The 12,450-nt window shown below is 57.8% G+C and overlaps 1 protein-coding gene across 1 annotated transcript in view; it reads left to right on the top strand.

Moving 5' to 3' along the window:
* NAV1 (neuron navigator 1) overlaps positions 1 to 12,450 on the top strand; it is a gene marked incomplete at its 5' end in the record, with an annotated part of 53,840 nt that overhangs the window by 25,239 nt on the left and 16,151 nt on the right. The window contains 2 exons of the mRNA XM_083878285.1: positions 3,467 to 3,569; positions 6,854 to 7,213. Of these exons, the coding sequence (XP_083734411.1) occupies positions 3,467 to 3,569; positions 6,854 to 7,213 (463 nt within the window). The remainder of the gene's footprint in view (positions 1 to 3,466; positions 3,570 to 6,853; positions 7,214 to 12,450) is intronic.

Genomic DNA, 12,450 nt, shown 5'->3' with positions numbered 1-12,450 from the left:
AAACACACACACATAGAATATATGAGTTTCTGTGCCAAGGCACATGGGGTACATGTGTTCCATGGATGCGGCCCTGCCTGGCCCCAGCAGGAGCTGGTGGCCACATGCTTCTTTGAAATGATCTGTCAGAGCCCTTTGGAGTTGATTATTTCCTTATTCCTTGACGTACTTGGCCACGTTGGCAGCACCCAGCTGTGGGGCCGCGGCTGCACCCTGACACGTGGACAAAGGAACTTGCTCTGGGAGGTGGCAGGGAGAGCTGGACACGAGCACAACCTGGAGCTCCTTGGCCTTGTCCAGCCGTGGTGTTGTGCTGCTCATCACAGTCAGACTCACAGCAAACAGTGTTGTGCCCTGAGCCAGCCATTCCAGCACTGCTCTCTCCCTCCTCCTCCTCCTCCTCCTCCTCTTCCTCCTAGGCTGCCTCTGGCCCTGCATCCCACCTTGCTGATGCTCCTTCTTGTGATGATGGTACCTGCTGCTGCCCAGCCTGGTCAGGCAGGAGATGGGGGCGGTGGGCACTGTGTGGGTTGGGGCCAGGTTACTGAGTGTGTGTAGTGTGGTCAGTGCTGGAAGCCCTGCTAGGGAGTGCTGCAGGTTGGGGCTGGGCTGGGGCTTCCTGCCTCAGTTTCCTCCTGTGCCAAGTGGAGCTGTGTCGTATTTGCTGGTGTTGAAGGGCAACCTGGGACTGGGGCAGGGAGACATCAGTCCCTGAGCCTGCAGCTCCAGTGGAGTGGGGAGCACTACAGAGCACATCCCAGCCATAGCTGTGGGGAGAATGAGCCTGGCCTGGGCTGGGTGTCCGACTGACCCTGCCACAGCATGGGCTGAGGCTTCTCTGCTGCTCTGTGCTCCAGCAGCTGGGAACATCTGGCTGCACAAGCTTACTAAATCGATGTGGGGAGGAATCCAGCACTCTTCTGCTGTTCCCACACTTCAGCCTCTCCCCGTGGTTCCGGTTTCGACTCAATTCTGGCATGCAGTGACTCGGTGAGCTCCAAGCTGGCTCCTGGCCCCCTGCTGTCCCTGGGGAGCAGACTGCAGGAGTCCCTGTGTCCCCACCTGGACAGCACTGTGGGGGCAGATGGTGGCAGGATGTGTGCCAGAGGTGGGCGAGCAGCCCTTCCAGTCCCAGTTTGGCCCTTTCCTGGGTGAGAGCTGCTGCTTTTCTTGGAGTCCAGAGTGACCTGCACTGTCACCCAAAAGCTGGGGTGGTATCACCCAGGCATGGATGGTGAATGGGGCAGTAGATGAAGCTGGGGATGTGGTTCAATGTCATTGCCCTGGAACTCCTGTCCCTGAGCCCTGGGATGCTGCTTATCACCACTGGTGCCCCAGCAGCAGAGCAGTGCAGGGAGGTGGTGCCCCTGTGCTGGCCCCTCGGTCAGGGCAGCTGGGGACAAGGCCAGGCTCGCCCCAGTGCTCCTGGGATGGGGCTGGCTGGAGCAGCCCCGCTGGCAGCGGCGCCCAGCCCTGGCTCTGTGCCCGGGGGAATGGCTGCGGGTGGCCCTGGGGGAGGCAGACGGGGTTTTGGGAGGGAGCCATGCCCAGGAGGAGCTCCCTGCCGAGCTGGCAGGGCTGGGAGCCACTGCTGGCGCCAGGGGACAACAGTGACTCCTCATCCCATCCCACTCTGTCCTGCCCCAGTACTCAGGGATGGGGCACTGCTGGAGTGTGCACGTCACCTTCTCTGGCTCTGGGAGCTGGGTCTGGGGGACAGCACCCACCTAATGGGGCCAGGGTGAAGGAGCTGAGGGTGCCAAGTCCTTCCCTGCATGGAGACCCTCCTGGGAGCACTGGTGGATGTTGTATTGCTGTTCCCTGAGGTTCAGGGAAGTCTCCCACTGCCCTATGCACTGCAGTGTGACAGCCGGCGACTTGGCCACAGGTTCCTGCTCTGCCATTTCAAGCCTGAAAATCCATCTTTGCAGGCAACTAGTGGGCAGGACCTGGCAGCTTTGAGGTGCCAACACGATCCTTTCTGCCTGCCCCACCAGACAACCATGGTGGCCCCTTGTCCCTGGCTGCAGAGCAAGGTGGGTGCCGCCCTTCAGCACTGAATGCCTCTCGAGCCTCCCCTGCACCCTGGTTCCATGTGTGCAGCCACCTCAGCCCCCTGAGTACACCTCTCTCCTCTACTGCCTGTGCATCCCCTTCCTGGGGCTCTGGGGACCACCTGGAGCTTCTGTGCCTTTGATTAACTTCTCCAGTGGTGCAATGGATAGAACTGGGGATGTGGGTCAGTGCCATTGGAACATGCACTTGGAGCTTCTGTGCCTTTGATTAACTCCTTCAATCTCCACAATGGAGATTTAATAATGAGTTAATAATGACTTGTGTCCTGCTGGGCTAGGTTCTGGGAGCTGGGCTGGGGTGACTGGACACATGCAGGGATGGCTGTCCTTATGCTCTGATGTGTCTGGCCACACTGGGTGCCCTGAGGGCTCACCAGCCCTTTTACCTCATCTACAACTGACTTTAACCTGCTTGATTGAACCCGTCTCATCGGGGCTGTTCCTGCTTGTCACCCCCTTCCAGGCTCACGCATAAATCAGAGCTGCTTCACTGGTCTGAGGTGCTCCTGCCTGGGTGGGTGGGCAAGGGGAGCCTGGGGACAGGGCAGCATCACCCATGGGTGCTGCCTGCAGCGTGGCCAGAGTGTGATGGGGACAAGGAGCACTCAAGGAGCCCTGCTCCAGCTCTGTGCCTTTGTGGGGAGCTGCTGGGGTGTGTGTCCTCCATCCTCATGTCCCTGCAGCCGGGGTGTGTGCTGTCAGTGTCCCCTGTCCCCGTGTCCCTGCAGTTCACACGGTGCCATTGCAAATCCTGAAGCACTGGTTGCCATGTTACATTAGGAGGAGCCACATCCCATGTCCCTGCTGCCTGCTGTCACTGCAGAGCCGTGGCAGGCTGCAGCTGAAAAGGCTGAAATCAGGGATCAAAGCCGCAGTGGCACGGCTGTTAGTGCCCGGGGTGAACAGGACAGGGATTTGGGATTGGAGCCATGGCCCCAAACCCACAGCACTGCTGGGGCTGTGCCAGGAGTGACCCCCTTCCTCTGTGCAGGTGTCTGGTTCTTACACACCCATGCAGGTGTCTCTGGGGAGTATGCACACGTCTGTGTGTGCAGGGGATGCAGGGGCAGGTTTGGGGACATCCTTCCAGGACTGCTGCTCCTGTCACTGTGTGGGTCCTGTGGCCCCACTTGGTCTCTGCCAGCTCATCCTTTCTGGAGTAGACATTACCATCCCAGCTGCCTGCTTGAGAGAGGCATTTCAGGGTGGTGTAGCTCCAGCCCAGTGCCAGCCTTGCCCTGTCCCTTCCTGATGGGCAGAGCCAGGGCTGTTGGTCATGGCCATGGGTAGGGGTTACACCAATCCATCCATCCATCCATCCATCCATCCATCCATCCATCCATCCATCCATCCATCCATCCCTTTAAACCCCTGACCTTGTCTCTCCATAGACCCCGAGTCCCAGAGGAAGAGAACAGTTCAGAATGTACTGGACCTTCGTCAGAACCTGGAGGAGACCATGTCCAGCCTAAGGGGCTCTCAGGTTACTCACAGGTGAGGACCCCCACACCCCTTCCCCACAGTCCGTGTCCTTGCTGAAGTGGAGGGGAAGCAGCTCTGCTCCTGGTGAGGGCCGTGTAGGTGGGAGAGAATCAGTGGTGCTCTGTGACCAGGGGACCATGGAGGCTTGGACAGAAGCCCCCTAATCCCTGGAGCAGAGCTGGGGGTGCCCTGGGATGCCCAGCCCAGACTGGAGCAAGGGGATGGTGGGGATAGGGACAGGGAGAGGGCACTGTGTGGAGAACCAAAGCACAGTGTCTGTGCTCAGGGGGCTCTGACACACGTCTGGGACTGCCTTTGTCCCCCTGGGTCTCTCACTGGAGATGGTGCGTGGTTTCTGCTTCACTCTGGATTTGCAAGGCTGTGTGGGTGTCAGCCGGGTGGGAAAGTGGGATGTGGGAACATCCTTCTCCTGGAGTGTGTCGCCACCTCGTGGTCTCCCTTGATCCTGCTTTTTTGTCTTGGAAGAGACAAAAAGCAGCAGCTTCCTCCCACCTTTCACCATTACAGACCTTCCCAAGTCACCCCTCAACCAGCCTTGCCCAGGATGAAGCAGCCCTTTGATCTTCCTCTTCATCACCTGAAATTTCTAGACCTTGCTGTGCTTCCTGGATGTTTTCTGAGCCAGGAGCAGCAGAGAGCTGTGGCAGTGGGATTTGCATGGGGCCACATGAGCTGGCCATTTCCTGAAATGATCCACTCAGTGCAAGAGCTGGGTCAGAGCCCAGCACTGCTCGTGCCAAACCAGATCTGCTTTGTGTTCCTTTTGCTTTTTTAAGTGTCAGACTCCACCTCACTCCTCACCGCAGTGCTCAGCTCCTTCACAAATCCTCCTCAGCTCAGGTCTTAGGAAAATAGGACGAGGACATTAAGGGTGATTAAATTAGCATTGCTGGTGGGATTTGACTCTATCATTTCCTTTCCTTGATGAGCTGTGAGTACATCACATGGAGGATGCCTCAGCTGCATTCATGCCATGGAGAAAAATGGCAATGGATAGCCCAGGGATCCCTACCCCTGCACTCTGTCCCTTTCAGCAGGACTGAAATCTGTGAAGATCTCCTCTCTTATCCCATGGCAGCTGAATTTATTTGAAAGCTTTTTTTATTCCAAGTAGCCCAAAGCAGCCTCAGCAGCTCCCTGCATCCCTTCAGGAACTCCTCTGCGACTGTGAGCCAGATTTTCCCTTCCCAAAGCTGTGTCAGCTCTTCCCTGCTACGTTGTAATTACACACGTACCCACTCATTCTGCTCTTGGGAACACTTCCTACAAGTCTGTCCTATACAGATGGCATCTGCAACTCCTCTGGATGTGCCTGCATCGCTGGTGTCCTGTAGCTGCTTTGGGCTCTCTCTCTCTAGGCCTTCCACAAACTATTCCTCAGATTTCTCTTGTTATCCTCACTGAGTTCTTCCATCCAGTGGGTGAGGGCTCAGTCTTTGCTGTTACCTTGTTAAGGCACAAGGTTATTCCTGAAAGATGTCACCATATTCCTGGCAGCAGGGCTGCAAGAACTTCCTCGGGGCTTAGAGAATCATGGAATCACAGAGTCACTGAGGAGACTCAGTGGACACTTGGAGAAAGTCTCTAAGGTCATGAAGTCCAACCATTTCCCCAGCGCTGCCGTGTTCACCAATACATCATGTTCCCAAGAGCCACATCCACGTTTTTTAAACACTTCCAAGGATTGGTGGCTCCACCACTGCCCTGGGCAGCTGTGCCAGCACTTGACAACCCTTTCAGGGAACAAATTTTCTCTGATATCCAGCCTAAACCTCCCCAGGAGAACTTGAGGCCATTTTCTCTTGTCCTATCCCTTGTTTCCTGGGAGCAGAGCCCAACTCCCCCCTCCTGTCAGCGAGCCTCCTTTTCTCCAGGCTGAGTCCCCCAGCTCCCTCAGCCACTCCTGGTGATTCAGACCCTTCCCCAGCTCTGTTGCTTTTCTCTGGACACACTCCAACCCCTCAATGTCTTCCTTGTCATGAGGCACCCAGAACTGAACCCAGGAGTCGAGGTGAAGCTTCTGTTCCTCCTGCTCAGAGACATGGTTGGCATTTGCTCTGAGCTGCCGGCAGCACATCCTCAAACAGCCTTTGTGCTGCTGACAAAAACAAAACCCTTTTAGCTGCCCCTTTTAGTTCCGCTTTAACAAACTTCCTAGTTTTTTTTTTTTTTTTTTTTTTTATGTAGTTCCCTGTTTTAGATTCAATGCTGCAGCCCGGGTTTGGCTTTGGGTGCTCCTGCAGGAACGTTTAATCCAAGCTAGGGAATAATTTACTGATAATAGTGTTCAGAGCCAATTTGAGGACTGTGGGTTCCCAAGGAGCTGCTCCAAGTAGTAATCGTTTCTCGTGGCTAAATTTAGTTTTAGAATCACTGTTTGCCCAAAATACACCCCAAGAGGCACAGGGAGTGATGGAACTTGCCATTCCTGAAGCACTAGAGGGCTCTGGGCTGGCTGCAGAGCACTGTGTTTGTGGGCAGCCCCTGGGGCTAGGCAGCCCTCCCTCGGGGTCATCTTTCTTGTCCAGATGTGGGGGTTCAGTCCACAGGGGTTCAGTGTGAGGTGCTGCTGCAGGGACTGGTCCCAGCTCTGTCCCTTGGCATCCTTTCACTCACAGCCTCCCCTCCCTGCCATGGCCCAGTGGGACCATTGCCACCACACCAATTTGTCCTGTCCTGGCTCTGGTGTGATCTCGAGGTGCAGATGTTGAAGTGCTGGAGAAGAAGTGGCTGAGCAGAAGCAGCCCAGACCCAGGGGAGCATGTCCAGGCTTTCCACTGAATGTGCCCTATTAGGGGAATTCAGCACAGATGGATTTTGGGGCCAGTCTTCAGGATAGTGCTGACCCCTCTCCAGGTGTGTTTGCCACCAGTTCTGGTGGCACCCCTGGCCTGGCTCTGAGGTGGGTGGACAGGGCTGTGGTAGAGTGTCCCCTTTGTAGATTTACTTGAGCACGAAGCCCCCATCACACCCCATGTCCTATTCCACTGTCACTGGGGAGGCATCACTAGACACTGGGGTGTGCATGTCCTGGACTGTGGGACACTGGGCTGGCACCAGGCAGGGAAGGAGGGGACTGTCCCTTGCCAGCTGAGATGGAGAGTGTCCAGGACAGACAGCGTCCCTGCAACCACAGTCCTGGGAACCTCTGGCCTTGCCTGGCTGCCTCAAAATGGGCAGTTTTGATATCTGAGCAGTGGAGGAAGTGAGGGAGAGCACAGATCTCCACTTCCCCCTGTACCCTCCTCTAACTCCCTGCCTGCCTGTCTGCACAGCTCCCTGGAGATGACCTGCTACGACAGCGACGAGGCCAACGCCCGGAGCGTGTCCAGCCTGTCCAACCGCTCGTCCCCTCTGTCCTGGCGCTACGGGCAGTCCAGCCCACGCCTGCAGGCCGGGGACGCACCGTCTGTCGGAGGCCGCTCCGAGGGCACCCCGAGCTGGTACATGCACGGGGAGAGAGCCCACTACTCACACACCATGCCCATGCGCAGCCCCAGCAAGCTGAGCCACATCTCCCGCCTGGAGCTGGTCGAGGCGCTGGACACCGACGACGTGGAGCTGAAGTCGGGGTACATGAGTGACAGTGACCTGATGGGGAAGACGCTGACGGAGGACGATGATATCACCACGGGGTAGGTGTCCCCAGGACAGGGGAGTCGTGCCCAGATTGGGGGTATTTCTTGAGTTTTTGGTGTCTTTCTGCTGAGATTCCAAGGCTGGTGGTTGGAGTGGGTCTCAAGAGAGTGTTTTTCTCTCTCAGACCTCTGAAGGCTTTAGATCTGAGTCTGTGCTTGGCATGGGAATGATGTGAAGTCTCAAGGTCTTGGTTTTCTTGGTTTCTCGCATTGTTTATTAATTCTGATCTTACAATTCTTCGTGTGTCTGGCCAAGGTGTTCACAGCAGCTCAGACATGATGTGACTCCCCCCATGATGGGCTTTTATTCAAATAACTGTGTACTTATTATTGACCATTCCATACCAATGCCTGGTGCCTATACTAGAAGAGTCATTTCTACTTTGACCCAATCCACTGAAACTACTTTGTGCCCAGGTCACTGCAGAAAATGGATGCCAAGGGAGAAGGAGAAGGACTCAGGGTTGCACCCCAATTCTTTCATCTTGTCTCTTTGCACCTACATTCTAAAAATCCCAGAGCCAGAATGAGCTGCTCTTCCAGCATGTGTGTAGTGTCCAGCTTGATCTGGGTGTTCCTGGAGCAGGGAGCTGAGAAAAGTGCATGGCCTGTAGCTGCAGAAGCCCTGAGGCAGAGTCCTGCTGGGGATGCTGGAATGCTGCTGCTTTCAGAAGTGCTCTTCAGTTTACAGCAGTCAGTCTGAGTGGCTTCCTGTGACCCTGGCAGGGTCTCTGTCCCAGAGCAAGCCTTTGGCTGGTGCTGGGGTACACTGAGGTGCCCTGTCCAGGAGCCTGCACACTCTGGGGGCAGGGTCCGGGAAGCAGAGCAGAGACATTCCCTCCTACCGAGGGCCAGATGAGATAAGGAGCTGGCCAGGAGCACTCATCCAGCACAGCCCTTCATCCAGCCTCCACTCAGCCAGCACAACATCCCTTCACCCAGCACATCCCCTCATTCAGCCTCCCATCATCCAGCACAGCCCCTCACCCAGCACAGCCCCTCACCCAGCACAGCCCCCCGTGCAGCCTCCTCTCTGGCTGTGACCTAGAAAGCCAGCACTGCCCCAGGCCCCATCTCGCGGTGCCGTTAATGCACCGGGCAGGAGCGCTGTGCCGCAGATGGGGCCGGGTCCCCCAGCCTGGCCCCGGGGCAGCGTGTCCCCCGCACGGCGCCGGCGCACGGCCCAGCCTGTAGGGCAGTAGGTCAGAGGCAGCTCACAGTGACACATCCCTGCTGGAGACGTGCGGGGCTGTGGGATGCAGCCCGGCATCCCCGTGGTTTGGCAGGGAAGCAGACTGGAAGGAAGGCAGGTTTGAGGTAGGTGAGACACGGCCGGGACAAAGGGGATTGACCGCGAGGCATTGAGGTAGATGGGGCTGGGTGGAGGTTGGGGTGAGCCCAGCCAGGGAGGTTGTGGGGGACTTGAGGGCCAGCTCAGAGAGGGAGTGGGATGGTGAGGTCTGAGCAGGGATTGGCTGGGGATACCCGAGATCACAACAGCATTCCTGTGTTAGCCAAGTGTACTGGCATCCTGGCACCTCACCCAGTTGTGCCTGTGTCCATTGGGATGACACTTGCCACTCCTCTCTACCTGCTGCTGGTTTCAGGGTCTGGAAAGCTCTGGCTTTGGCCCCCTGTTTGGCAGCACATACCTTTTGTTCTCAATGTCACCATATCCTCCTTGGGCACTGCATCAGGACAGGGACCTGGCACAGGGAGCACCCAGCAGGATGTGTCTGGGGTGACTGAAGGGATGCTGCTGCTCTCCTTCCCTGTCCTTGCCTGTCCTTGGGGCTTGGGCAGGGCATGGGCAGAGATAACACCCAGTCTTGGGCTGTTTCTCCAACACTAAAACGTATTCACTCCTTTCTTTGGTCAACCTTGGTGCCCATCTGCTACCATTCAGTGGCCACTTGCTGTTCCCTGCCCTGAGGCCAGTTCCAGGAAGAGTGCCATGTGTGGCACGGTGACACTTTCCCACCCATCCAGGCTGGGGTTGTTCCCTGAACACTGGAGGTCACCCCACCAAGGTCACTCAGCTGGGAGCTTCCCTAGGGACATTTCTGTCAGCACAACCACAGCCTGGGTGCCTTTGTGTGCAGACCTGTGTGTGCACAGGCAGTGGTGAGGAGCTTGGAGCGGGATGTGCAAGCCAGGTTTGGCCTGGCTTTGTTCTGGCCATGTCTGAGCAGTGTCACCACAGTGTGGCCTCATGTGGGTGTGTCTCCCCCTGTGCTGTGAGTGCCCAGAACCTGACCTGATGTGGTGTGTTCTGAGTAGTGGCTCAGCACCATCCCTGGGTGTTCCCTAAGGCCCGTTGGGTCACGGTGGCGGTGAGTGGAATGCTGCAAGGCTTTGCTGCAGCTGGGAGCTGATGGGGTGCAGAGGGAGCTAGTCTGCTGGCTGGCTGCTGAGTCAGCACCTCCTGCTGCAGTGGCTGCAGGAGCAGCGATGGTCTGTGTGTCCTGCAGGGCTGTGGTGTGAGGGTGTAGCTCTGGAGCCAGACCCTGGGGCTCTGCACGTCCCTTGGGGCTTCCAGAGCCCTGGGGGAATCTTTTTTCTACCCTGGGACTGCTGTGATTTCAAGATGTCCTTTTGTATCTTGTTGGAGGCAGAAAGGGAGCATTGCATCCCACTGCGGCAGTGACAGCATCTGCACCTTCACGAGCTGGGTGCTGCCCTGATTCTGCTCGTGGGCATGGCATTGAGCTGAGACAGCAGCTTTTGTAATTGGGAGCACAGGGCACATGTGTCCAGCCCATGGCACACCCCAGGCACTGTCCCAGGTCACTGTGATGGTGCTGCTGGCAGCCAAGTGGTCCCCTCCAGCAGGGCTGGGGCTGCCAGCAGCATCCTCCCAGGAGGGATGCTCTGGAGCTGACACCCGCTGCGCCCTGGCTGGCCTGGCTGTGGCTTCCTCGCAGCTCCTCGGGCTCGGCACAGCCCGTAGGCGGGAGCAGATGTTTGGCTCAGCTCCCCAGGACAGCAGGGGAGCGGCTGCCCTCCTCCTGCTCCGAGCAGGACTGGCCCTGGAGCTGCTCCCTTCCCTCAAACACCCCTTGCTCCACTTTGGCGAGTCCAGGATGACCCCATGCCCTGTCCCAGCAAGCCCATGAAGTCATTCCTCATCAGGGCCATCCCACGGGGCACGGCTGTGGCCCTGCACGTGGCCTGGCGTGTGTGGGACCCCGGCCTGGCTGGCCAGGAGCAGTGTTGTGTAAATATTTGCTGGGCTGCGCCACGTGCCGGGCTTGGCAAGTCCCTCCCTCCAGCTGGGTACAGGGGATGCTCCTGGAAAGGGCCCCAGGACCTCACTGGGCATTGGCACCATTGAAATGCCTTCCTGCAGGCTGCTTTCTAGCAATTCCATCCTTTGGGATTTGGGTTGAGGCACCCAGCACTGATCCCTGGCCCCTGGGGATGTGACAGTGGCTGCATGAGGCATGTTTTGGGAAGGGAATCCAGGGCTGTGAGGCTTGGGGGTACAGGGCACCTCGGGGTCAGTGCACACCCAGGATGCAGGAAGCTGCTGGCTCCTGTGGCTTGTTGATGAGGCTGGATGCAGACACGGGGCAGAGCCAAGTGCAGGGATGGACCACACACACCCATCTGTGCCCTGGAGAAAGCTGCTGGCGAGGATATGACCCCCAAAGCTACCTGCCTCTCTTCATGCCACCTGGGGACATCAAGACCTAGCTTTGCCACGTGCCACCCTGCTGCCTGTGGAGGGGCCTGGCCACTGTGGACTGAGGTGTCCGAGGTCAGCGGCTTGTCCAGGCAACAGGAAAAATAGGAATTTCACAAGCAGTCTGAGTCATGCTGCTCCCCACCCCGGCACTGCCCTGGGACTCTCTGAGCATCACACGTGGCCTCTGCAGCTCCCCGTGTGCCGCGGTGGCCGGGGTGAGGTTCTGTATGTCACCAAAACTGCTGGTGGAGATCCCCAGACCGGGACACATTTCCTCCGGGGTTTCCACCACTTGGGGGAAGCCAGAAGGGTGACGAGAGCTGAGCTCTCAGCCAGGAGTGTGGTTGGCATCCATGGCTGAGGTCCCTGCAGCAGGCAGTGAGTGCTGGCTGATCCCCCACAGCCTCAGTCTTGCTGCTGCAAGGAAAACAGACCCCACTATTACTGCAGTTCATGGCCCAGGGCTGGGGTGGAGGCACAGCCTGGCCACAGGTCCCCCCTTGCAGGGACCAGGCATGCTCAGAGTCCTCTGCACCCCTCAGGGACCTGAGGGACCAGAGACCAGAGGCAATGCTGCTTGGAGAATGGGGTCCTGAATCAGCTGCGGGATGTGATGTTGATCCTCTTCCGCTGGGTGAGCTCAGGCAAGTCAGATCCCCCTTCCCTACTTCGGTTTCCCCACCTGCCTCTCTGCAGACCCCTGTCCCTTTGAGTGCAGCTTTGGAGAAAGGGGCCAGATCACAGTACCCAAAATCCAAGCAGCAGCTAATTAGGGTTAGGGTAGCCTGGCTCTCTGTAGGGGCTGGAGTTCTTGGAGAGGGTACCTGGGGGTCTGGGAGGGGTCCTGGGGGGTACAGAGGTGTTTACAGGGCTGTGGGGACCAGGGAAGTCAGAACAGGCTGTTACTCTCTGGTTCCTGATGTGATGTGAGGGGGATGCAGAGCCCCGCCCTGCCCACATCCATGGGGAGCTCCCAACCCCCTCAATGGGATTTATGAAGCTAATTGTTTTTTCTGCCCCATTAAGTGGAGGAGAGGGGGAGGGTGTGGAGAGCTCTGGCTGTGCCTGTGCTTTCCTCACTGCTCCTACCTCAAGTCAAGGCATGAGGCTGGGGCTGGGAGCACCAGTGCCACAAAGCCCCCTTAATGCCAGTGGTGTGCAGATGTGGGGTGTGGGACCCCCTCAGTGCACACCCTGCATTTCCTCCCCTGCCACAGGAGGAGGGGGCCAGGACTTGCTTCCATCAAGGGTGGGCTTCAGGCTGGCATTGGGGAGTCTGGCTGGATCAGCCTAGCAGGGACATGGGTGTTGGGAGCCCTGGCTGTGCCAGTGGGTCTGGGTGCTACCTGGGCAAGTGTTTGTGCAAGGTGAAGCAAGGAGAGTTCAAACTGTCCAGCTCCAACAGCAACCTCTGCTGAGAAATGTTCTGGGGGTGCTCCTCTGTATGGGGCTCAATGAGTGTGCTGGTGCCCAGGGGTCTGCTGTGACCAGCAGTGATTCTCTGCTGTCACCTCACACCAGCCCCGTGGCTCTGGCAGGGTCAAAG

Source organism: Zosterops lateralis (assembly GCF_965231275.1).
Source record: "Zosterops lateralis genome assembly, chromosome: 26".
NCBI classification, from domain to species: Eukaryota; Metazoa; Chordata; class Aves; order Passeriformes; family Zosteropidae; genus Zosterops; species Zosterops lateralis.
This window is presented reverse-complemented; position numbering and strand designations above follow the sequence as displayed.